At 41.3% G+C, this 27,101-nt stretch overlaps 1 protein-coding gene across 1 annotated transcript; it reads left to right on the plus strand.

The window, feature by feature from the left end:
• Window positions 1–1,250: 1,250 nt before the first annotated feature.
• Window positions 1,251–27,014, plus strand: msraa (methionine sulfoxide reductase Aa). The gene is made up of 6 exons (XM_029496960.1): window positions 1,251–1,481; window positions 14,481–14,549; window positions 15,352–15,471; window positions 18,573–18,677; window positions 20,078–20,184; window positions 26,230–27,014. Exons 1-6 carry the CDS (start codon window positions 1,346–1,348, stop codon window positions 26,398–26,400), a joined length of 708 nt encoding a protein of 235 aa, XP_029352820.1. The 5' UTR covers window positions 1,251–1,345; the 3' UTR covers window positions 26,401–27,014.
• The last annotated feature ends 87 nt before the right edge of the window (window positions 27,015–27,101 follow it).

Consider the following 27,101-nt stretch of genomic DNA (forward strand, 5'->3'; position numbering starts at 1 on the left):
AATATCCTGAATTAGTTTGGTAGGCATGGTTAATATCTACATACGCATGCATCTAAAATACAATAAAAGCAAATGTTTACCACGAAGAAGAGACAGAAACAGGAAGAAGCTGGTCCACATTGAGTCAAAGATGTTGGCAAACATTCTTTCCACTGATTTCTCAGTGCATTCAGTCCACACCACTTTATTTCACATCTTCTCTGGCATATGTTATTTTATTTTCTGTCTTTTGACACATCACAAATTAATCACAGCAGCAGATGAGAGCAGACTTTGCTTTTTGAATGAGATGACGGTGCAATAGTCAAGGCCCGATGAGCCTAATTAACTTAAAATAATAAGACTAAAGTCGTTTACGTAGGTCGCAGCACAGTGCCTCAGTCTGGTTATAATGAAATGATTGTGATTAAAATTGCAGGTCAGATGAACTAACTTCGAGTCTCTAAGAAAATAACTTTGTGATAAACTGAACAAAGACAGATATTACACATTAGAAAGGTGAAGGTGTATTTCATTTTAAAGGTCTGATTTTTAATTTGATGCTTATACTTTGTGTCCCAGATCGACAATAATCTGTTGAATACAAATGTGAGTGGAGCATGAATCCAAAAGCATCCGTCTCACCGTTAAGAGCAATCCAATCAAAACACCCACAGACAGCAATGATCTGTCACGGAAATTGCTTTAAAAAGACACGAAGCTCACGAAGCTCAACTTTTATGTACTTTAGATTCTGGTCTCTCACATAATTCCATCACGCCGGGGTCTAACTGCTCCCAGATTCTTTTGGCAGCAGGACAACAAACTCAAAAATACAGCCAGAGTCATGAAGACTCACAAAAAGAGTCCTCGGCCCAAAGACAGAGACCTGGTCTCAGCTTCACGGACTCCATCTGGAGCTGAGCCGGTCGAAAGTCGAGTTCATCACACTTTATATGAAGCCAGCTGTGAAGAAAAATTAATCAATAAACACAACTACATGCAGGTATTCACAATTTAAGCTCTTTACTTCCTGAAACATTTCCACAGCACAAATTACTTTAAAATCCAATCTGTAATCATCTGCAAAGTGAAATTATCTAAGTGTTTGTTTTCATAATAGAGACAGCAGTCATCATCTATGTCAACTATAGTGGTACTGGTAGTATTAGAAATGTTGTTTATAATATTAAATAGTTTATATAAAAGTTGTTGTGTTTGTGTTTGTGTTGTGTAACGTTCAGGGACATTACACGTTGTGTAACGTTCAGGGACATTACGCAACTCCGCTGCTAACGCAAAAGTCCGGCCAACCGAAGAGAGCTAACCGTCTCCGGGCTTCAGGAGTGAGTCTGCCTCGGTGTTGATGGTTTCCTCCTCCAGGCTCCGACTGGTTTGGCGTCATTTTGTCAGCAGCCGGATGGGGGACATGGCGGCCAAAACCCAGATGCCGACCCCGGAATCGGCGCTTCCCGGGCGGACCGACGGCCTCAAAGTGTCCGGTAAGAGTCGCGGAGCTCCGGTTAGCATTAGCATGCTAGCTGCCCTTCACGTAACTTTCAGACAGAGAGACAAATAACCCGTTTTGTGTTTGTTTGCTGGGTTTGTCCTTTTTATTTTGTGCTCGATGTTTTGCTCACAGATCAGCAACAGTTTCAGTTTTAAAACAAGAAGTGACGTAATTTAAAGGGATTGTTAGCTTTTAGCACCAGCTGCTAACTTCAGGTGAAGTTTGTCTCCTGATAAAAAGGAAAATAAACCGAAATTTGAATTTATTTACTGTTAATATTAACTGTTGGAGCTCACAGCCAGTTCCATGCACAGTGTGCCAATGTATTCATTGATTTCCATAAATATGGAAAATATAAGAGAAATCAGCCAATAAAGCTGCAGTTAGTGTGTGTTTCAGTAATAATAATAATAATAATAATAATAATAATAATAATAATAATCTGTGTGTTCATCACATTAACCAATACACACACAGTGTCACAGCGACTGATGTCATTATCACAACAACAAACTTTTATTTTAACTTTTTTCTACCTGCTGATTCAATACAAATACCCAGCCCTTCAAAATAAAAGCCTGGAAAGCTAAAGATGAAGGTGATAGATGTAGATCAGCTATAATAATGATTATGATCATACAAAAGTCTCTTATGAAGGTGACATGTGGGGAGGAGACAGAGGGAGCGCCTCTCAGTACAGGACACACTGCAGCATTTTTCTGTTTAGACCTTTATCATTCAAAAGGAGGGAGCAGAAATGGGACAGAGAGAGGAAAGGACAAACCAGAGTGTGACCTCATACGCCCTGACCACTCAGCATATCTGTTTACCTAAGAGTGAGGTAGGTGTCACTTTTGGTCCCAGGTCATTATGACCTTCACCCACCATAATGGTGTTAGACTAAACGGGTAACTGTTTACACGTCGTCCTGATTTAGAGTGGACATTAGGAGACACTTTCCTGATCTGTTCCTCGGGGTAACCAAGGTCTTACAGATCAGGAGGAAGAGAAAAGCATGATTTGAGCTTATTTGCTTTAATCTGTGCCAACCTGACGAGACTCCTTCTTCACTCAAAGGTTTAACAAAGTAGTTGTAGTAGTAGTTTAACAAACTAATCTTTTAATTATACGTAAAACAACAAGTCATGTTGTTAATGTGTGACAACCTGTAAAACCAATCCAAGCTCACTCTTACCTTCAAATCATAAATCCACAATCACAGTAAAGACTTTCAGTTCAAATCATTCATCAGCTCAATAAATTATTATATCTAGTGAAAATATGAGTGCAAAAAATGGCAACGACAAGATTCTTGTTTTATTTTATGAAGAACATGATAGTTGGATTTTGCTATCTGATATTTTCTTAGGAACAATGATCAGACACTTACTGAAAGTTAAAGAGATTGTGTTTAAGTGTTTAAGGATAAACAAATATTATGTAGTAATATATGTTGTCTCAACATCCTAAGATGTCCTGTAGTGTGTCTTCTTGGCAGCGAGACAACAGTTAATTGGTCTGGTGTGTCCCGCTCTGAGGAGGCAGGCCAGATCTAAGTAGCACCATTCAGAGACAAGACAACGCTTCGCTTCACTGAGGCGTACATTAAGAGCACGACATTAGAATGATATTAAAGTGGCTTTTATAAACACAATGAAAACACGGCCGTTTAAAGTTGCTTTTCAGAGGCACAAAAAATGCATTAAGAATGCATTAAATTTGAATTCAAAAGAAAATGAAAATGGAAACGAGAGAAAGGAAATAAATAGTTAGTCTAATTAGAAATTAGGAATTTGATTCATTAGGAAGCTTTAATTGTAGACCTTGGTTAGAGCTGCTTCTCCTTAAAATCCATGCTTTGATACAGACAATGAATTCAGTCTGCTTGTTTTTTTTTTTTGGTAAAAACCAAAAACACCTCAACCTGATGGACTGGTTTAAAGATGATGAAATGAAGAAGCAACAGACATGCTGACTGTAAATCTCCCTTGAATGTCTTTCAGCCCGGGTTTTGTTGGTAGATTGTGTTTTCCCCGTTTGCTTCCTGTCTGTTGAATGTGTGATGTACATGCGCTGCCGAACGAGCCAAACAGATCAGGAGAAGTCACAAATTGGAAAATTCAGGCCTAATCGGTTAAATCAGTCAAACTTAGCTCAGTTCAGTGATGTAACTTATCAGGCTGTCCTTCATTATATCAGACAATTTTTTTACCCATCAGGAAAAAACTTTTAATGATGTCTTTAACAGTTTTACGATCATTTGCATTATCACTTTTAAATGAAGACTTATCACTATAATCATGAAGGATAGTACTGAATGAATAAGGCAATAAATATCTGATATTAAGAACATCACTTCATAATTATCAGTATTGGCTTTTATTAGATTGATTAAAGGGAACTTTGGATTTAGGATGTCCCACGTCTCACTGAATAACTTACTTTTTTACAGCATGTGTCCACAGCCCAGATAGTCACAGCTTTGTTACAGCTACTAACATTTAGGACGCACCAGTTAAGAGCCATCACTTATCAATAAAATATTAGGAACTAGTTTAAATGACTTTTCTTTGTGCTTGCTGGAGATGATGGTGATGTTTAATGATTTATCCAACCAAAAGTGCACATCCATAATCAATACAGCTGTTGATTTATTTATTTATTCTGAAAGTGTCAGTCCAAACATGCAAATGGTGAAGATAAAAGTGTGTTCATGTGTGTGTGAGAGGGAGTCGGAGAGTTTTCTGTGTGTGTAAACAGCACTAAGTTGGCAGTCGGGGCGATTGGCACCAACCTGGACCCTCTTCACTACAAGTGAGGGCACTGAGTCTTGGCACATGATGAATAGATCTGCACTGGCACTGAACAAAAGACCCAAGACACACACACACTTGTGCACTCAAACGCACACACACACAGACACACACTGCCCTTTAACATTATAAAGAGGAAGAGGAATGAAACAAGCTGTAAGGGTTGTGTGGTGAACACGTTGAGGATCCTGACTCTGTGGTATTTGGTTGAACGTTGAAAAGACGGAGAGAGAAACGGTGAGAATGAAACGTCTGAGTGATTTTCTTTAAGATTTAGTTTGTGTGTGTTTCATATTTTGGCATGAGTGGAGTGGGTTGGACCGAGGGAAGGAGGATGTGGGTGTGGAGGGGTTAGGAGGGTGGGGGTCCACCGCGAAAGGACGATCGGGATGGATGCAAGGGTTGAGACGGTGTGGCAGACATGCTGGAGTATCGCCAAAGCTTCTCGGGAACGCTGCCACAGTTGAGAGAGACGACGAAAGAGCAAGGGAGCAGGGAGGAGAGGAAAAAGCCAAGCCTGGAGTGGAGAGACTTGGCAGGGCTTCCGCTCCTTTGTCTGTCTGGCTCAGGGCTGCAGCGCCAGAGGAAATCAAAAAATGTCCAGGCATGGTCGTGGTGCTGGTGGATGGGGACAAGCTCTGCCTCGACTCCGAAAAGGACAAGAGAGGGGAAAAAGTACTTCCAACCGACGGAAAACTCTGCTTCGGAACGCGCTGTGGAAATCAAAAATACAAACAAAACGAGCGATTTTCTCCTTTTAAATGAAATTCCGCATTGGAGCGATTTGGACCCGACCAGGTTTCGGAGACTCAATGTTACGTGACCACAATATCACATGAGCTGACCCACAATTTTAAAGGTAACAAAGAGAATACTGTATTTGTATTTTTTGTCTGGACAGCCAAACAATTTGATTGAACCAGATAAAGACGGATGTTTGACTTCCAACGAGTCCACTAGTAACCACAGGAAGGCCAAGCCTGCACCATGCAAGGTCTGTGTATTCATGCTTGTTGGGCCATTTGTCTAGAAGACTTGAATTAAGGTTTAGTGGTTTTGCGGAAAGTCTCGAGTGCGAAACATTTTTTTATGAGACGAAAAGTCGGGTACGTTTTTCATTTATCTGGTTGTTTGGTGTTTTTGGAGGACACGAAGGATCTCAAAGCAGCCTGAGTGAGGCCAGAGTCGTCAAAACGAAATATAAACCACTGGATTGTCAGGATTTTTTGGTCTTGGTTTTTTCCATCTGGAACTTTTGGAGTTAAGGTTCAACAGTCTCGCCTTAAAGTCCATTTAGGGGCTCTTCTGGGGCGTTTCAGTTGGCTCCCCTCAGGCACTGGAGGAGTTTCTCCTCTCTGAAGTTTGAAGAAGTTTGATTTCTAATTTTCTCTTAGATAGCCAACTTTGTTTAACACCTTTACACCGAGTGTGCCGGTAACTGCACTTCAAATTACCGTAATTTCGCGAATGTTTGCTCCATCTGAGAAAGCTGAGAAGTTGCGCTTCGCAGCCAGTATTTAGTCATTAAGTAATTCCATTTCCACAGCCAGAGAATCTGCTCCTTTGTTGTTACTTTTAATACATTCTTTCAACCTACAGTAAACTGCTGGAAGTCGAAGGATCTAGATGTTCTGGAGAAATGGGCAAAAGCTTTTACTGACACTTTCTGGCCCTTTTTGTGGGCAAATTAAGCAAAAAGTGGTGGACGATATGAATCTTTGGTGTCTTACACAAATTAATGAAAATGCTTTCAGTTGGGCTGAACTTCTCTGAAGGAATTGCTTTGTCTGCAAAATATGGAAACCATTCGAACATTTGTGACACTGTCACCTGCAAAAAAGCAGTTTATGCATCAGGGCATGGCCACCGTCAGGAAGGAGCACAGATCCTCACCTCCACTTTCAGGAAATCAGGGTTGCGCCCAACATACAAACTCGAGGGACAGTTAATGACGTAAACATTCCCTCGTTTGTTACCCGAGTGTTACTAGATGTTGTCAGCTGCTCTCTGATCATCCTCCACTTCCCTGTCTAGATGGAAATAAGCAAAAGAAAGAGCTAATGAAGAAGGTAATGTCTTCCTCACCACGGCCTAATGCAGATGTGTGCAGACATCCAACAGCTGCCGTGTGCGACTCTCTTAATTAGCAGGTGTACTTGTGGATATAAATCATTCTTCCTGCAGCTCGCTGTCACAGGACTTGTCGTTTTGATGGAGAATATTGAAAATAAAAATTTCAGGCTGATAAAAATATCAGGAGTCATTATAGGGACGTGATATGAAGAAATCAGGTTTATTTATAAGACAAGTCATTTCTTGGCACTGCAGGCTGTGAGCTGAGAGCATCACTGACCAAATATCCGCTCAGCTCTAGCTGCTGAAGATAAAGTGGACATATTTCTTTTTATTTTTTGTGTTTGCAAGCAAAACGCAGGAGTCGCTCAGAGTGAAAGACAAAAAAACAAAATCTCGGTTAATCTCGGTAATCAGTCAGTTCTTGGATATATGGAGTATACAGTAACAAACACCAAACATTTGTTTGCGGCAGCGTCTCAGATGTGATGATGTGGTATTCTTTCTCTCATATTGTTGTTAATGGAACATCTGTGTGTTTTCACGGCTCTGATGAATCAGCCCGTTTAAAGACAGCCATTTATCAATGTTTGTGACAACTGAAGGATTCAGGGATGGATTGAATAATTAATCACTGTCGTCATAAAAATGGAAATGATAGCAGCTGCTTGTCTGCCCCCCTTATTTCAATAGATACAAACCATGTGCTTCAAACAGCCATTCACAGTGAAGACGTGCTTTGTTAGGCGTTAGATTAAAGACCTTTAGTTAAGATGGTTAACGTTTTTACACTTTTGAAGCTTTTTGTAGTTTGAGCTTGACACTTCAGTTCCACTTAAGGAAAATCTTCATTCTTATGCATCAAAATGAAGTTCCTGAAGTAAATCGCAGTTGACTGTGTTGGGCAGAGCTCATTGTTTTACACTGAGAGCATCAGTAATCACGCTAACGCTTTTGTCCACATACTTTTGGCTACATATCGCATTCAGAGATCAGGTGGGTCCAGGTGAGGCTGATGTTGTCCATCACATCTCTGACACGTGCTAAATGACCGTGCAGGGTTATCGGGTTCAGGCTGGCTCTCTCCTCTCCATCTACCCTTGTCACAGCCGTTACCACGACAACACAGAAGGATGTCGGCGAACGAATGAATGAACGAACGACCGTGTGTCTGTCTATGATTCCATCAGCGGGGCTCTTTGTTGTTTACACAGTCTCTGATAACCTTGATGGACAAAATGACGGTGTGAGTGCAGCGGACGACCGAAGGAGGAACAAGTGAAAACGCCGTGGTTCAAAATAAGCAGTTAGGCCCATGAATGTCTGGGACTTCTGGGAAATGGTGTTTATTACAGGTCACTGAAAACTTCAATATTTAATAGACAATTCTATCTAAAAAAAACAAACATTTTCTTAATATTTGTGGCACAGGACGTGCTGTTGGGAAAAGATGCTCCGCAGCTTCCAGATGAATAATTCTGGAAAAAGGATTCTGAGTGAGCTTCGCTCTTTTCTTGCTTCATTTCTCCGTCGTTTTGGTTTTACTGCAGATTTATTGTCTTGTATAGTCTCCTGCTCCGAATCAGCAGGCGTTACATCCAAAACCGCTGTCAATACCTTCAGATACAACTCAGAAATATTAATGTTTCTCTGCTGCTGTCGGATGTAAAGAGCTTTTTGCCAACACATTTTCTGCATTAACGTCGTGATTAATGAGGGGGGGGGCAGTAATGAGATTCATACAGCTTTGAGCTTCCAAATCTGCATACAGTGACATTTATTTGGCTCTTAAATCCAACACTGTTTGTATCAACGCTTAAAATGGGCTCTCCATAGGCCACTGCAGTTAGGACTAAACTTCTGTGGTACCTGCTGCACGTGCTGCGCGACAGGGTGCCCCATAACCGCTTTTTACTGGTCTGGCAGGAGTTGTAAGCATTAAACAAAGGAGCTATTTGGCTTTTTACAAGAGAGGGGAAATTAATGTGATGAGGAGCGCTCACGTATATATTGATGCTAATAAAAGCCCATAGACATGTTGTGATACAGTCTCCTGGCTTGTTTGTATATTAAACACAATTCACAGGCTCGTCTCGTATGTCTGATGCTAAATATCACAGAAGCTGAGCACCTCAGAACTACATGACTTTACTGTGAATCCCCCAAAGCAGTTTTTTTTTTTTTTTTCCTTTACAAGCAGTCAAGTCGTAACCAGCAATTTCACAGAATCCACGTCTGAAAGGGTCCAATCAGTCCATCTTTTAAGTGCAAAGTGCATTAAGTCCTATTTCCTTCCCCCAACCCTCAGACCACACACTGTCTCACTGTTAATGGCTTGGAGTGATTGATCGAGTGAAATCCACAGGGAACACACACACACACTCTCACAAAACCTCATATTAGGGTTTCACAAAGCATTTTCTTAGAGTAGGATTAAAATATATATTTAAAATACTGCTATAATATTGATTCACTTCTGGATTCTGGGTACGTTTTGGATGAATGCAGTAACTGCAGCTGCAGCTGATGGCCTCTGATTCATCTGATGATTATTTTCAGCCCATACTGAGTCAAATCCCGTTTTGTTTTTTGTTTTCTTCTGACCAGCAGTCAAAAATCCAAAGGCATTGAGATCACTGTCATATTTTAGCGTAACCAGTACATGTTCAACTTCACGATTGTCAGAATAGTTTCTGACCTATCAACAAATTCATTTATTGCGCGTAGACGCGGCTGCCTCGAGACGGTCTGTGTTGTGAGAAGAGCAGCAGAACAAGTAAGGATAATGCTGATGGCTGTAATGATGCGCAGTAATAAAAATGACGATGGCAATCAGAGCAGCTGATTGAGAGGCTCGGGAGAAATGAACGGATGGAGGGATGGGCGGAGGAGGGAGATGTAAAGGGAGGATGGTACAGAAAAGGAGGAGCATGAGGAGGATGAAGAAACCAGGCAATCAGAGAGAGAGGAGGACAGAGTGGGGGGAGGTTACTTTGTAGATTTAATTGCAGCTCAGTTGAGGCAATCTTTTTGTGTGTGTGTGTGTGTGTGTGTGTGTGTGTGCAGACTCTCCAATCTCCCCAAGCCAGACATTAGCTGCAGTGTTCATCCATCACTGTCAGGTCTGGAGCTCCAGGGGGAGGAGAAGGGGGGAGTCCCGAGCGTTAAGCCCAGGTCGTGGCTCCTCTCCCGGTCTCAGGCAGCAATGGGAGGCCTCGGCCTCTCCGAACTCAGCTAGAGGAAGAGATGTAGGAAAGCGTGCCGCTGATTTTTACTCGTTTTGACTTTCAACAGCAGAACGTGTCAAATAGAATGTGAATCAAACTTTAGGAGTGAATGTTAGGTTGTTAAACGTTATGAATATATATCTATTAATGCATCCAGCAAGCATTTCCGTCATCAATTAGGCCTCAAGGATGTAAAAAAGAATTTGGTAGAAATTATAAAATGACAAAAGATGAAAGATGATTTTCGCACAGGCCAAAGTCGTGTCAGTTCAAAATAACGGTTAAAACCAGGTTCATGACAAAATAATGGATTGGTGCCGTTTGTGAGGAGGCAGAAACAGGAAATATTTGATAATTAAAATGGCTGCCACTTAACTGAGCCATGTGTCTCGGTGTCTTAGTGACTGTGAAAACTTTTCTCAATCGGAAGCAGCGGAGATCCGTCCTGACTGACTCATTTTGTGAGGGCGACATGGAAAGGAGAAAACACGCCGGCCATCACTCCCTCAGTCGTGGACATTCACAGAAGTAACCTGGATCATGGCGGCTCCGTCCAAAAATAGATGAAAGAGCCAGTGATGGAGTCTGACTCAGCACTCTGCGTGCAATCTGATGTGGAGACTTCTGGTTTATCTCTTCCTGGCAGAGACGTCTCTTTGGGCCGATAATCAATGTTTACGATGCAAATTCAGAGTCTAAACCGTGACGATTTGTAGATTTCGTCTATGACAGAATTCAGTGCTGACCTCTTTATTTGTCTGCGTCTCTGCGTGTTTTGTTTCTTATTGTTTCTCTGCAGAAAATCAAAAAGTCCTGAAGGAAACAATGAAAGTGCGCTGAGTCTGTGATTGGCTCATTCTGGAGAAATTCTGCCTGCCTTCACACACGTCGGCCTGAGCTGAAATAGAGCAGCACTAATGGTCTTGTGTGTGTGTGTGTGTGTGTGTGTGTGTGTGTGTGTGTGTGTGTGCGTGCGTGCGTGTGTTTGTGTGTCACAGATGTCACCATGGATAAAGGCCTGTTCTGTGATCAGGCTTATTATTGTGACAGGATTTAGGGAGCTAGAGAGTAGACTGGGAGGCATGCTGGTTAGTCACACACACACACACACACACACACACACACACAAAGTGCGCCTGAAATGAAGTGGTTTGCTGTTTTATGTGAAGGATCCTGAAGTGTTTTCTAACCTCGTTCACCGCTCTTTACTGCCAAATAAAAGAAAATTAGCCGCCAATACAAATAGTCGCAAACTGGTTTTTGCAGTTGAAACAAACAAAAAATTCTGCTCATGGAGAGAAAAATAAATCTTTCTCTATATAAGTGGCAGATTTTACTGTCTTAACCGTCCTCCTAAAGTCTAAATGTGTGTGTAATACAGAGTATTTTAGCAGAAGTGGCAGTTGTGTGGCACGACACATGTTTTTTATTTTTCAAGTGCGCATCCTCCAGAATTTCTACGACTTTGGTCTGCTCAGAATGCTAATGCAAGGTTAAACAATCCTGTGAGTCCCACACATACACACACACACACACACAGTTGTGTTTGACCTCACAAAAGAATATGAATTCAATTAATCAACAAGAAGCGTTGTTATCATTCCCAGCGAGATAAAGGCAACCACGAGAACAGGCATTTCAAAGGAGCGCTGCTCGAAATAATTACTCTCCAGAAAAATGCTGCTGTATATACAGAATAAAACGTATGTGTGTGTGTGTGTGTGTGTGAAGGAACAGATAACTGTGGAATATTAATGAATATTGTAGTGTTATTAATTTTATATCTCTCGCTTTCTTGTGTTTGGGAAATTATTTATCCCTCATTTTAGCCTCATCGGTCTCATCACAGTTTTTCTTTTCATATTTTTATTTCACTTGTGTAATTTTTCTGGTTGCGTGTTTGGATGAGGTTGTGTGTGTGTGTGTGTGGGGGGGGGGGGGGGGGGGGGGCGGTGGTTGCGTGTTCTCACAAGCCCAAGACGTGCACGTTTAGGTTGATTATTTGTCTGGCGATCTCGCCGCGGTTTAGTTTAGCGTCAGCTGGGAATGGCTCCGGCTTCCATCTACGGATGAATTGAAAGACACAAGTGCACCAGGATGAGCTTGGAAACAAAAGCTGAGCCTGCATTCAGGCCCGTGAAGACCTTTTTGATGGTTCTGTTGGGTCCGAGGCCCGTGAGGGATCCTGGTTAGATAAATCAGGTGACCCGAGGTGATAGTCAGGTTTATTTTCTTATCAGTACTCAACACAGGTTCAGGAGTTTATCAGTTCTCTCTATTTTTTAATCACCATGCTGGAAAGTAATGAATTCAGAGCAGGACTAGAATTAATTCATCATTTCACATAACAAAATATCACTTGGAATCAGCAACAGTGAAGTTTGAAAACATCTTTAGTCTTTATAAATGAAAATATCTCCCTGTAAAGAAATGTAAAATGAATTGTCTTCCTGTAATGAAAGCGCTGAGTGAAGTTTAAAAAGAACAAAAAGCCAACAGTGATCATTAAAGGTGAGGCTGATGGGGGAAGGAGGGGGAGGTGTCTCTTAGACAAAACCTCGGCAAGAATTTGATAAAAAAAAAAAAGATCCATTACTAATTAGGCTTCACGCTCACAGCGTTCATTTTTTCTGAGGGTCTGAAAACAGGAAGTCTGCTTTAGGGTTTAGACTTGGTCGAAGTTAGAGAGCAGGGATGAGGAATGCACCAAGTCAGTGACGGGTCCCCACGGGACAGCCCTTCAGGAGTGTGTGGTTGTGCGTCCTGTGTGTGTTTGTCAACAGTCATTATCTTACTGAGGTGTGTGTATTTCAGAACATACATGTGTTAAGAGGTACAGTAGGAAACAGATGACAGACTGCTGATTTGCATCTTCTGCTACCAGCTTTTGTTTTTTATTTTGTTCCCTGTACACACAGACACACACAAACACACACGCACACACACACACACACACACACACACACACACACAGCAGTTACACTCATTAGTATTCTGTCTGGATGTATTGTCTTCCCCCACTGACATTTACATTTAAATTGTTTATCTCTCTGCGTGATTGTGTGTTTGCGTGTGTCTGTGTGCATGTATCTATGTGTGTTTGTGTGTAGCCAGTAATGAACATGCCTTCGCTTGTCCCTGAAGGCAGCCATTACTAAGACACAGAAGATAATGTGAGAGGAGGCAGAAGGAGGAGGCAGCGTATCTGTACCAGTATCAAGATGGAGGATCTTTAATTGTCATTTAAGATCACAGAGACGTTCATGTTGTTGACGGCCGACGCTTGTTGAGGTGAAGCTCGGTTTGTGCCGATTTTCATCAGGCTTGAATTGCTCTTAGTCAGCGTTCATCCTTTAAAGTCAAAGTTGTTTGTTGGTGTGTGAAAACTGACACAGCAAAGACCTGCAGCTGTGTCACAGTTAATGATATTATGGCCATTATGGAGCCATTTATCATGAAAATAGATATAAAAAAAAAAAGAAACATTTTTCCTGTACTGATTTTCTCATCATTGTTTTTCTTTAATTGATTTTAACTTTTCTTCAACTACTTTCAAGATCGGGAAGAAGCCTCATCGATCGATGTAGAATGAATGAATGAATGACTGCCTGTTTATAAACATGGATACTTTTGAGTGTGTAAAGAGATTGAGCTTTAAAATGAATCTCAAAGAAATGTTGAAAAATGTATTGAATTGAAGGATTTTGCTCATTTTAACATTTCTTTTGACCAAATGAAGTGGACATCTCTTCCTCCTGCGGACAGTGTTACTGTATGATGGAGGCTACATTAACAGGTCTGTGAGGGGACTGAAGCTGTTTCCTCCGAATGTTCCTCCCTCAGAGTTCAGAGGAAGATGAAGATGATGATGATGATGATGATGATGAAATCAACTTGTTGTCAGACTGATGATAAATATTTTTTTGATGATTGGTTGGCACTGTCTATCTGGCTGATTTTGTGTATGGGCACACTGCCTCTCGTGATGATTATGCTTCCATGCATGAAGATGGTGTGTGTGTGTGTGTGTGTGTGTGTGTGTGTGTGTGTGTGTGTGTGTGTGTGTGTGTGTGTGTGTGTGTGTGTGTGTAATAAAGGGGAGAATGTAATGGGGGGAGGAGCCAGATGTTGGGTTCTTCCTTGTCCTCCTCTGCCCCATTCCATTTATTTTATTCTATCTCCCTCCCCCCACAGCGTTGTACAGCAAGCCATCTGCACACTTACACACAATCACTCACTCACTCAGACACACACACACACGCACACACACACAGCCCCAAAGCATCCTAACACTGATGTGTGTTAGCTCAACCAGGTGGCAGGGTGGCCTCAAATGGTCCTCATGCACCTCTGGCTCTCTGCTGATTGGAGTGAATGCAGCTGCTATGAAATTATGCAGAGCTGCTCTCAACTGTTTAAGTGGGTCACTGTGTGTGTGTGTGTGTGTGTGTGTGTGTGTGTGTGTGCGCACGTGCACTTACCTCTCATGTGAATTCAGGACTGTAGTTTGTATTCTTTTGGCAGTGCAGCCATCTGAGTTCGACAATCCAACGATGGTATAAAACTGAAATTTCACCAAACTGCTTTTTTGTCCCAGAAAAAATCATCTCTCAAAACCTTCAACTGTATACTTTTAGATGCATCTAGTCAGAAAGTAAACAATAAACAGAATAAATAGTCCTTCGTCAGACACATCTATGGTGATTCTCTTATTATGGATGATGTCAAAGAGCCAAATTTGACGCCACACCTGCGATCATTAGAATATGTTTAGACTGAACAGTGCAGAGAGAGAATTTAGCAAAAAGTCATTTGTAAAAATATCTGCTTTATTCTTAATGTTCATTACTTCTGTCTCTTTCTCACTTTCTCCTGCAGACAAGCACGACGTGAACGGCAACAAGACCACTCCCCCGTTCCCTGACGGGACAGAGATGGTCATGTTTGGTGAGTGTTCGTGGGTCAAAACGCTGCACGTATGCGACAGTTTCTCTGGTGAATTAAATGCAGAAGGAAACTCTCGTAGTTTGATTGAGTCTCAGTCAACATCTGCTGCACTGTCTTTTCTTTACTGCGTAATTCTAACAAATTTGATATCACATTAGGAAAGCAATACTGAATGTGTGACGTTTGCTTTGGACAGATAAGACGTCTTCATATCTGTGTTCTGTGAGGGAAGTAACTAATCAGTGACTCAGGAAATAATGCCCACATTTATTTGTTTCTTTTTTTAGGGTAACCTGCACCAAACTGCATTTTCAAAAGCAAATATTTCTTATAGAGAGAAGAAGGATACAAGCATCTGCTCTCCAATATTCTCTGTTTCACCGTATTCAACGGGGAGTTTAGTAAATGAGTCACAATATTCGGCTGTAATTTGAGCTCAAATTTTTTTTAACCTTTCTGGGATTTCTCACTTTTTGCATGCAAATTAAAATTATAGAGCAATATAGTGTTTATGTTTATTTTGTAGTAGATTGTTATTTATTGTTCTTTGCCATGGAAGCGTTTCCTTTGAGGTGATACCTCTTTTCTCTGCTAACAAACTTGATTTCAGTTGCGTTAAACCTTTCTGTCTAGTTGGTCTCACTTAACAGGCAGTAATGAGGAACGGTGATTTAACAGAATTCAGTTTGAGAATTAAATAAAATTATGACATGAATCTGAGCTCCTTTAATGTGCTTAAGCAAAGACAGCCGTTTTTCTTTTTTCTTTTTGTGACGCAGTTTTTGTTTTTCCTGTCTTGAAGGCATGGGCTGTTTCTGGGGAGCAGAGAGGAAGTTGTGGAGACAAAAAGGGGTTTATTCCACCCAAGTGGGCTATTCTGGAGGATACACACCCAACCCCACCTACAAGGAAGTCTGCACAGGTAGCCGACACACACCCATACAGTAGCGTACGACGCACATAAACAGAAGAGTGACTCATTTTCCCCCAGGCCGTATTATACCGGGGCGCGGATTAGGCCGCTATTAGGCCTGACCGCTCTGAGCAGACTGTGCTGGTGTGTGTACGACCTCTCAGCCGGTAACGAGTCCATCACCGCCCGTCTCTCTAACTTCGTATTCTTTCACACACTCGGGAGGTACAGTGAAAACAAATGTCTGTCAAACAGGCTGAAGAGTTTGGGTGATTGATTGACAGGAAATGTCTCCGTTGCTGCGTGTGCAGCGTCACAATCAACCACATGAACGTTGGAGGCAGCAGGTGGAATTTCATTTCTTTTTTTATAGTTTTATTGGAAAATGTGAACGGTATTAAATGAAACACAACAAAATCAAAATTGGTGACAACAAAACAAAACATTTTGTAATTTGGAAAAAAAAATGGGGAGAGTATTTCGATTCGGGGAAAAAGAATTTGCTTTCTCCTGAATCTGCTTCATAAATGTAGAAAAACAAGCGTTTTGGGAAATAAAGAATAGGACTTAAGTGCAACGATTGATGCGACGGGCTGTAGAAGAAGCCCAACACACTGACTCAATCAATCTTTGTCTTCAAGAGGGAAAAAATGGAGAAAACGCTGTAATCACACAGATTTTTACCACCAAGAAGCTTTCTGATCAGACATTTTCTAACTTTCTATCTCCTTAAATCTTTCTCTCTCATTTTGTCGTAGTTTATGTGAAGACTGTCTGTTAACTGCACACGTTTATGACACAAACACATTTTGACTATCCTGTGGATTCTTTTAATGCACATTCACTTGTCATCTACATATTCAACAAGATATTCCCTTTTCCCTTTATGATTTTACACACTGATTAGACTTCATTCCAAACCAGCACACAGATGAAGTTCTAACCCCCCTGCTGTCACCGTCTCTAAAAAAAAAAAAAAAAAAAAAACACATTTAGTTACAAGAACTAGATGTGAACCTGGTTTGAACTGCTGGATGTGTTTTTTTTAATTAGCACAGCGTCTTGGCAGAGCGTTGAAAAAAGTGTGCTTGGATAATTGAAGTGCTCCTCACACCTTCACATCTCCACCAGAGACAGAAACAAACGACTGATCTGAATATTCATTGTTGGTTAAATATTTACACTTGGTTCAATTTGGGTTCAAGATGCGGTTATGAAATTTGCATGATTTCCTTTCAAGAGAAAAAAAAACAAAAAACAAAACCTAACCTGTATTACAAAGTTTAAAGACACCTTTTTCCTCATTTCCAGACCTGCTGTCTGCGTCTCACTCTTGGCTTTCTCCACAGAGAAAGAGTTCTTGTGTTTGACTCTCAGTGGTTGAAGGACTAAAACGCTGCAGCGTTCGGCTCGTTTGGAGCACGAAGGTCCAACGAGATCAGAGGGGTGAAAATTTGTTGCCTTGTTCAGCGCCCTGCGAAGGTTTGGATGGAGACGCCTGACGGCCTGTAGGGAGGGAATGTTTAGTCAGTTGTAACCGTCAACAGGATGTTGGGTGTGTTAGTTCAAGAAAGAATTAAGGCTGCTGACTTTTGTTATTGGATGAAAGCCGTGTGCACAAATGTCCCACAGTCAACATCCAGAACAATCACATTCATCCTTTACTTCTTCAGAGATACGACAGTTTTGACAGAATTTATTCAGACCAAGTTCCTTTTTGGCAGCTTGTGCAACATTTAACACTTTTAATAAAGCTGCAACAATAAATATTTTCATATGAAGAATATGAGATTGTAGCAGTTTATAGATGGTGGAGAGCAAAACAGAGCAATAAGATGGTCAGTAACACGCCTGCTGAATCTGTTACTGGCAGCTGTTTGCTGAAACATTAATACAGTAATTCTATGCCAGTGCTGTGCATACAGCCATCAAATAACAGGAAGACAAGACAGAAACAGCAATTTTTGAGGTTTATGTGGTTGTGATGTGGCTAGAAACATTACAACAAATAGGATGTTATTTTTGCTTCATCTTGTACCAAACAAATATTTTTCTTTGCTTGTAATCCGCGCAGTATTTATGGTCTATTAGACACATTTCACCTTAAACACACTTGACCCCTCAAAAATATGCTCTTGGACATTTTAACTTATGTGTGCAGTCCTTATTGTTATAATAAAAAATGTAAAGGCGATCACAGGTAATTATTTTATTGTATTTCCCTAAGAAAAAATGAAACATGTATTTGCATCAGTAAAGTAAAGCTCCAGTGTCATATCAGTGGGTTTACATTTTTAAACGTCATCAAACTTCCAGATTATTCTTAAACTTTAGCAACTAACAATTAAACCTTCTGTGGTTAACGATTGACATTCAACTAAAATAATGACATAATGAGAATGAAAAATACTTTTTTCAGTTAAATGTACATTAAGTGGGCAGAGGCTCTCTGCAGCTTTATTTTCCATCCTACTTTCAACCAACACTTTATTTCTCATCCTGCCCAAGATGAATTTATTCCTCCGAGATAGGCCGGGCGAAGTATTAATTTAATATCGACCGCTGCTTTGTCTCTGTTCGCCAATATCTAGCATAGGAATCCATAACTCCTGATATTAAAAAAGTAATAAGACAGGGAGAGCGATAAGAGGGAAAGTAGGGGGAGAAATGAGGGGGGCATGATGAGGTGCAGCCTAATGAGTCATGCTCATTACCAACACCAGCTGCTTTCTGTCCATCTGCAGGAGTCATCGTTTGTTAGCGCTACAATTAGCATTGGAATGAATTTAAGCTTTCTTTTCAGAAGGGGGAAGCTTTTTAAGTGCAAAAACTGTGAATTTATATCCACAATCAATTCTAAAAAAACTCAAGTATCATGAACTTGATTGTGTAAATTGGCCGTCGCTGTCTTGGTTTGAAACCAGAAGGAAACCATCTTTGGAGGAGAAGGTGGAGCTGAGGAGGAGCGTCATCGAGAAAATTAACATCATGTAGTATTTGAGAAAAACTGAAACTACAGCCTGAGACTTTAAACTCAAAAGGAAAACCTTTACTGAGAAAATAAATCAAGTAGGAAGAAGAACCATTTATAAATTGAAGATGTCTTGCAGGGAGGACCGGCCACACTGAGGTGGTGAGAGCTGTCTTCCATCCAGACCAGATCAGCTTCCCCAACCTGCTCAAGGTTTTCTGGGAAAGTCACGACCCGACTCAAGGTACACCGTCACGCACAACTTCAGGAAATCCTTCACTGATAGGAGGCAGGAGGAACGATTTCAGTGACAGACCAAGTTTCATTAACCTGAAGTTTACTGGTGTCTCTAAAGTTGTTGTTGTTTGCCGCATAGTAAATCTAAGTATTTTACCTCAAGTCGTGGTTTTTTTATAGCACCCTTGAGGGAAATCTGTAGGAGAACGAGATAAACGGTCCGCTGCTTTGCAGGCGGCGAGGCAGCGATGCTCATTACACACCAGAAAACTAGTTGGGTGTTAGAAAAGTGTAGAGAACATGTTGTTATTCTTTCCCACTATGGGGTATAAACATGCTAAGTTCAACTTAAAGGAAGTTTTTACTGAATTCAATGCAAATTAAAGACTCGGTTTGATGGATTGAACTTTTTTCAGCCTCAATCTCAGCTTGGGTTTAACTTTACATGACACTGAATCCTAACAACAGCTTGTTAGCAAGTTGTCTTTAGCCATCTTCTCAGCAGCAGCCATTAGCTCCAGTTTGTACCTGTTTTAGCACATATTTGAGTCCCATAGGGGATGAAAATCATCCTATGGGTTAAATTATAATTTATATTTTTTGAGATTTAGCTCTCCCCGAGTTGCGGCTCGGTTTCTGAATCAAAACAAAGAGGGCCTCCTGGAAGGAAAGGAAGCTTCAAAATTGGTTTAAAAAATCTTTTAGAAAGTAAAATATTTTTTTCATCTTGATGGTTTGAAGCATCCTTGAAGTTTCTACCAGAAACATTTAACTTTTTTAAACAGCGTCTGGGTCACTTGTTCATTATCAGTCCGTCCATTTTCGTGCACAGTCTGTGCATGTTACATGTTGAGACAGCTGAGACAGCTGAAGTCATTATCAGTCCTGGTTCCACGTGGAACAGAGTAAACAGGCAACATGAAGAATGAAGATCAGAAAAAGAAAATGCTAAGCTGTGAGATAAACATTCATTATTTTATTTGTTAAGTATTACAGTTGTGATCTGTCAGTAGTTTGAGTCGAGGACTTTGATCTAAATCTCAAGGCTGCCAAAATCGTTAGGATTTGTACCAAAAAATATTTTTCTTTTGACTGAACTGTGGGATCAGGCGACACACGCAGATACGGCTAAAACCTTTGAGCTAACGTGGTCGACAATCTGCCATAGACATCATAATGAGATGACCAGATCACACTGAAAAAAAAAAAAACGAAAAAAAACCCAAAGCAAATAAATAAATAAAAATTTAGTGTTCAGTTCTGCCAAGATGAGTCATATTTTTGGAAATGCTGTCAGCTGTTGCTTTCAGATGACGTGATGCTCGCTGTGCCAGGACGGAGCCGCCTCATCTCAGCTCAGATCCTAGAATCTGAACGCTCACGTTTTATTTCTGTATATCTGCACAGGGATGCGTCAGGGGAACGATGTTGGGACATCGTACCGCTCTGCCATCTACACTTACACAGAGCAGCAACTCCAGGAAGCTCTGGCCTCCAAAGATCAATACCAGAAGGTACAGAACCATCAATGCTTCATCATCCTCTCTGCCTTTGAGCTGTTCATCTGTCTTTCCTTCCTCTGACTCAGTTTCCCAGCATCCCTCTCTGCTGCTGCTTGCCCCGCTTCCCTTCAGTCTGTATCAGAAACAGCTTTCGCAGCAGCAGATGAAAGCAGGAATATAATGTGTCTGTGTACGAGGAGCATTCGTTGTATTCACCAATATGCTTTTCTGAAGTGAACACAAACACACACACACACAAAAGATGTTCACACACTCGCTCTCTTGAACTGTCTCCTGCTGAGACTTCTGCACCACCATCCCACCAACAGGGCTTGTTGCCATGGAAACTGGAAGGAAGAGGTTACTCTATTCTGTTCTTCGATTCTTTTAAATTCTATTCTATTTGAGTCCGGTCTTCTCTTTTTTTCCCCACGTTTCTTCTTCGCGTTAATCGCTCCTTTTTGCTCTAAAACCAGCAGGATTCGTCTCTTAGAGCCTCAGCAGCAAAATCCAGAAAAAGAAACGTCCCGTTTTTGAAACAGGAAACATAGAAGTCTGTATAATAAATCTTTTTTTTTTTTTTTCAATTTGGTGTGACAGAAACAAAATGAGAACCAACTTCACGAAATAACTCATCTCACCGCTTCCTGCTTAATTCTAAACACTCAATCCAATATCATCTATCAACTTTTATGCCTGTTACCTAGCAACTAATGCTACTTTTCTCACCTCATTTCAGTAACTCATCAGATTTGTTATTGAAACATACAGAAAAAAATGTCCGCTGGACTTCAGCAGAAAATAAATAAATGAGGCACATACACAGACGAGTCGGCCTCTTCTGAATTTCTCTTTTTCTCTGTAGAAGCAGAAAAAGTTAGCTCAGCGGTGGAGAAGGAAAGAAACTCCATACAGATTAAGAGTGATCCTGAAGTATCATATAAGTATTAGAGATTTTAGGAACAGCGACACAGGAGACTGAACATAACTGGAAATCTGATGGGAAGAAGTGAAAAAAAGAAAAATCTGTATAAAAATAACCAAACTTTTGAACGTGCTGCAATAACTGTTGAATTTTGGTATTTTTGATTGTGAAATGAAACGTTTCAGACAGCCACACAGTATATCCCCACTAAGTTCAATTTTACTACTGTGGCAAAGACAATTATTGAATTGAATGTTTTTAAAACTGAGAAAAAAATTATTTTACCAACTTTGTACACAAAGTATGAACTACTGGTTCTGGTAAAATGACTGAATCTGTCCTTTGGTCAAAATTCAGCGCGTCAACAACAAACATCAACAAACATCATCACCTTCAGTGAAATTTAATGTTGACGTTGACAATCTCAACTTCCTCAGCTCAGAGACATCTGTTATTTTTTAGTGTTTTCTTTTAACCTCTCTGCTGCTGCCGCCTGCTCATTTGCATTATTTAACGCTGTTAAATGTTTTTTTCTGGGAGAAGCCGAAAGACAAACTTCCACTGAGTTACGCAACAAAGCCAGTGACGTTCAGTATTGTGCCGTCCTGCCAGCAGTCATGTATTGTAAAGTGAAGCATTGTGAGCATTGTTGTCTATGTACATACAATCTCTTTAAAAAAACAAACTGCACTCTCTTTTGGTTTCAGAGAGGATCAAATTGCTGCAGCTGCCAATAGAAAAGCAACGATTGACATTTTAGTTTTTTTTACGCAGTGGATATGTGTGTGTGTGTGTGTGTGTCTTTGATTAGTTCTGGCCAGAAGCTTCTGCCCATTCTGGCCATAGATGGACAGATGCTCATCATCTCGATCCGTCTTTAAACTGCGGTTCTCATCCTGTGGACAGACGAGTGGCTGCACAGATAGTCTCCTCATTGAACCACCGTGTCTAAAATCTCTCTCTAGGTTTTGTTTCCTCTCTTGTTTTTTTTTTTTTTTCTCACCAGATTGCCTCCCCCTCCCTCTCCCATCTGTGTGTGTGTGTGTGTGTGTGTGAGTGAGTGTGTGAGAAGTTGGCCTATAGCAAACACACTCCATGCCAAACCATCTGGGCCTTAAATCTGTCCTCCACAAAAATCGCTTTAGTTGCAAAACTAACACACACACACACACACACACACACACGCACACACATTGACTGTTAGGCTTCAGATCTCGTTATGTTTTTTTTTATGTTCTTATCATTATATCTGCTCTGAGGTCGTCTGTATCCAAAGTTAAAACCTGAATCCGAGCAGAGAAGACGAGACATTTTCCCCCTCTGCGTTTCGTTTTCAGTTTTTTCTCCGTTGAGAGTAGAGGCACCTCCACTCACTGACTTCTCTTGTGCAGTCCCATCGTTAAAATATTAATGAGTTTATGCTCCCAAAAATCTTGGGTGGAGTCTTTCTTGTCGATGAAGCCTTTTTTTTTTATCCCTCCTTCTCTTTGTCTCTGCATTTGCGATGACCGTGGCGGCTCACGCTCAGATGCCCTGTTGTCCTTGTTCTTTCCCAATAAACTGAAAATGTAAAATTCATCACAGCACGGAGGATTTTCCCAGGGCACGCCTACATAGACACTTCCTGAATACTTATTAATATCCAAGCTAATCCTCAGAGTCTTCATCTTTTCCAGCCACATTTCATCCACGCCAACATAAAGAAATGTAGAAAGAAGTGAAGGAGGAGGGAGGGAAAGTTCAGGTGAGGAGAGGAGATGAAGACACACAGGAAGGTGAAAAAGAGAGAATAGTGTGTTTAATTTGGAGTCAGGGCACTGACTATGTTCGCTTCGCCGCCTGGCTTGATTGTATTGTTCACACACAGAGAGTGATTGGGGAATTTGGTGTGTATGTGTATGTATGTGTGTGTCTGTGTTGCTCTGTGTGTGTGTGTGTGCGTGTAAGGTACAACAGCACTGCAGATAATTACCTTGCAGGCGGCTGGCAGTTGTCTGCAGCATGAAAGGAGCCTCCCTTTTCTTCTCCTGCCTCCTACCCATCATTAGGGTGTGCACTGCGTCTAAAATGGCAGGTGGAAGTGGAAACAGTGTGTGTGTGTGTGTGTGTGCGCTTGCTTTATGTAATAATGTGTGCTCACTCTGTAGGTGCTAAAGCAGTGTATGCTCATTGTTCTGGCATCTCTCCCCCTCTCCTGATACACCTTTCTGGCTCAGTTTCCTTTTCATGAAGGTTCATGTATCTTCTCCTGAACACCAAACAGCCGCTTTTCCTTTATTTCACTTCTCTCTCTATTTTCCATCTCTCGTGCTCTCTAACGTGCCAACTTCACCTTTTTTCCAATCCATTTTTTTTCTTTCCTTGTTCCTCTCTCTGTCTCGTGGGTGCTTATCAGTGGCGTTCACGTTTCTCTGCTTTACCAGAGCAGTCAAGGTATTTGCATTCCAAATGAGCAATCTACTTCTCTGACATGCAAATTAATGGATGTGAATTATGCATTTATAGCAGGCTGCTAACACGGCAGAAGGACTGGTCCAAACAGACACACACTGAAACACTGACAAGACGGGGAGGAGGTTGAGGATGCCATTAGACCAGTACAATGGAGGATGCAGCCATTTTGGTTTGGTATAATCATGTGTGGACTCATCATGTTAAAGGAATAGTCCGCCAAAATGGTTATAGAGTAAAATCCCCTGCTGACTTAAAGATAGGCTGCTACAGCAGTTTTCAGCGCCGACCTAGAAAAACATGTTAGACGTGTTCAGCTGTTTTTCTGGATGTTTTATGTTCTTCGTGTTGGTCCATCTTCCCATTCTTGTGCATGTGAAAACCTCATTAACGCCAGGAGTGAATTTCTTAAGCAACATTTAAGAATGAGCTGAAGTGAATGTTCGAAGGTCACGTTTCGACACCATGTGTTCTCCCCCCCCCCCCCCCCCCCAGCTCTGCTCGGGCTTTCGGGGCTGATGTCGTAGAGGTGTCGTGCTGTGCAGCCCTCAGAGGGGCGTAACGTGAACTCAAACTAGGATGAACAAAGTGCTGACATTTTAAACCCTAAAGGTCAAAGGTGATGTAATTCAGGAGCGCCTTGATGTGACAGATTCAACTCAGGTTGAAATAAACCGGATTGAGTCGTGTGGTGTGTGAGATAAAACCTGGATGGACCAGAGCAGAGTTGAGCCTGTACATCCCCAACATTTCTGTCCTGTTCTGACACATTGAAGTTCATTTTCTGCTGCACAGCGTTGCTTTGTTCGTGGTTGTTCTTGTGTTTCTGCAGCATGAAACGGGGCCCGATTGACCCCGCGGTTCTGTATCTGCACTGGACTCGGTCCAGGCGACTCACTTTGGAGCTGAGAAGTCAACAGCTTCGTGCTTCAGAGTCGCAACTGCTATTATTGACACCACTGACACCATCTTATCAGGAGAACGTTTGGTATTTCCTCTGTGGCTGATGGTGCCTCTTTAAATCTCATTGGCTCTGTGTTCCCATGAACTGTGAGTGGCAGCCACAGTCATCGGACGTCCAGATGGACTGAACAATGAAACTGTGCACTCCCTTGTCTTGTTTTTTCACAGAAACACCTTGTTGACTGTAAAAGTTACGTGAAAGTGCTGCAGGCGTCTGCATGCTGGGCAGGAAAGCGCGTTACTCAAGATGACAGCGGGGACAAGTTGTGTGTCAAAGAGTTTTGATTTGTAAATATTCCAAAAAAATGTTTTAAGCCTAAATGGTTGAAATGATAATAAACCCTCCGAGCACCCAAAGCCCTCAGGCACAAGTTTGTTTTTGTTCAGAAGGTTACGCACCAGCAATTTGTACAATCCACAAAGTCTTACTGAAAGAACTCTAATCTGTCCTAAATCAAGGCCCCACAGCATAATGTTTTTAGGGCTATTTATTATTTTGTGTTTGTGTTGCACTATTTTTATTTTACCTGATTATGTTCTATTTTAAGTTGCTTTGTCTGGTCTGTCTTCTGAAAAACGCTCCTCTTTCTTCGTTCTTTGCCTTTGAAGGGTATTATATAAATGAAAATGGCGCCTGTATGTAAAAATGTGTCCAGCCTGAATGAGAAAGTGCAGCTGCAGCAAAAAGAAGGGATTCGTGCTCTAACTGCTGCGGTCCACCTCCACCCTACTTAGTCAAATTAAACTGTGGTGTCAGTACAGTCATGGTGGGAAATCTTTACAGGAACTGATGAATCAAACAGCGGGGAGCAAACTCTCTGTCCATTAGAGGCTCAACCTGCCGACGCTACATCTTTAGTCTCAGTGTCTCTTCGGTATTTCTGCTATAAAAGCGCCGCAGAGCCTCCCGGTTGGTTTGCTGACATCCTCTTCAAAAACTTCCGAACGCTGACGTCAATGAAGCTAAAACGGTTTTCTAACAATTAACCTCTCACAAACTATTAGAAGCACCAATGTGTGAAATTACCCAGCAGAGCTTTAGGTCTGATTGTTTTAGTGCTAAAAATAAGCAGAGAACTTTTTAGTGTTTCCCTGGGAGGTTCGCTTCAACTGCAAGTGCAAGTTTAGATATAAAAATAAACCTGCATCTCTGCAGCATGATGCCATCACACGTTCTGCCATGTTTACCACACATCTACTTTTAGAACGGTTTGAAATCTTTGACTGTTGTGCGTTGAATGTTTATTTTTGCATAGTCGTCGACAGTCATGTTGTGATTCACTGGACTTTACACTGTCATTTGTTGCAACTGAGAAAAGAGAATATGATAAAAACAGCAAATTCAGTCTTCAAGATGATTGTTTAGAAGATGATATTAAGACTGCCTCATCCATGGATGAACACTTGCACCGTTGCAAATGTTGAATCTAATTTATCAAATCAGAAGCTCTGCTTTAAACACGCATATGCACGTGCTAAAAAATAATACGTTCCATCCTCCATCAGGGATGAAAGTTTCGTAAATGTGTTTGTCTTTTCATGTGCACAATGTCTCTTTGTCTTTTAATTTACCCACACACCATCTGGTTGAGTAATTTCTAACACACGGAGAAGAGTTTGTCATCACCGACTGACTCTGCTGTGAATGTGTATGTGTATAGGCAACACAAACGCTTCTCTGTGTGGTGACCGCGTGTCTTTGTTGCTGCTTCCTCCAGGTTCTAACGGAGGAAGGTTTCGGTCCGATCACAACAGAAATTGTTGCAGCCAAGCCGTTCTACTACGCTGAGGATTACCACCAACAATACCTGAGCAAAAACCCCGACGGGTACTGCGGCCTGAGCGGGACCGGAGTCTCCTGTCCAATGGGAATCAAGGCAAAGGTTTAAATCTCCAACAGCAGCCGAGAACCATCTTATAATCTGTGCAATGATGATCCAAAGGAGTTATTTTTCTGCTTGGGGGTGCTTAGGGATGCAGTACTTCAGGGTTTAAAATATTACTGTTTATTGTATTTTCACGGCGCATTAAGGTCCATCTGATAAAAAAAACTCACGGGAGCTCCAGTAATTCTCAGAATTCAGTTCATATTTCTGCTGATTATTCCAGAGAAATGACAAACGCACTTACATCAATGCACCACAGATTTCATCATCTGTTCTTGTTAAGAAATGTGATGATTTTTAGCTCAGCTGGTGCTGCAGGAATTAAACACTCCTTTAGTTTTGCAGAACGGTCAATGGACTGCACTGGAATAGAGCTTTTCTTGTCTTATCGACCACTCAGAGTGTGAACAATGGAGGCCACGTTCACCCAAAACTACCAGCACTCATATAGAAGAAACGTGAATCCAGTGAAACATTTGCTGTCTTTGCTCAGCTCTGTGTCAGCACCTGAAAATGTACGTTGTTTGTATGCTTTGGAACTGATGCAGTTTGCTTATTAAACCTTTTGCAGACAAATATACCATTAAAAACTGCTGAAATTAAGATGTGTGTGTTTTCTGATATCTGTAACTATACACGCAGTACAGACACCATTTTTAGTGCAGTGTCAAATTTAACAACTTCACTTCAGTTGCAGTGATGTC

This window comes from Echeneis naucrates, chromosome 24 (genome assembly GCF_900963305.1).
Source record: "Echeneis naucrates chromosome 24, fEcheNa1.1, whole genome shotgun sequence".
Lineage (NCBI taxonomy): Eukaryota > Metazoa > Chordata > Actinopteri > Carangiformes > Echeneidae > Echeneis > Echeneis naucrates.

What these genes read in the sequence shown, in the direction of transcription:
- msraa (XM_029496960.1), top strand. Translation starts at nt 1,346, where the DNA reads ATGGTTTCCTCCTCCAGGCTCCGACTGGTTTGGCGTCATTTTGTCAGC. An exon ending in CGACGGCCTCAAAGTGTCCG is followed by an intron (nt 1,482 to 14,480) that starts GTAAGAGTCGCG and finishes TTTCTCCTGCAG; the next exon opens with ACAAGCACGACGTGAACGGC. An exon ending in CCAAAGATCAATACCAGAAG is followed by an intron (nt 20,185 to 26,229) that starts GTACAGAACCAT and finishes TGCTTCCTCCAG; the next exon opens with GTTCTAACGGAGGAAGGTTT.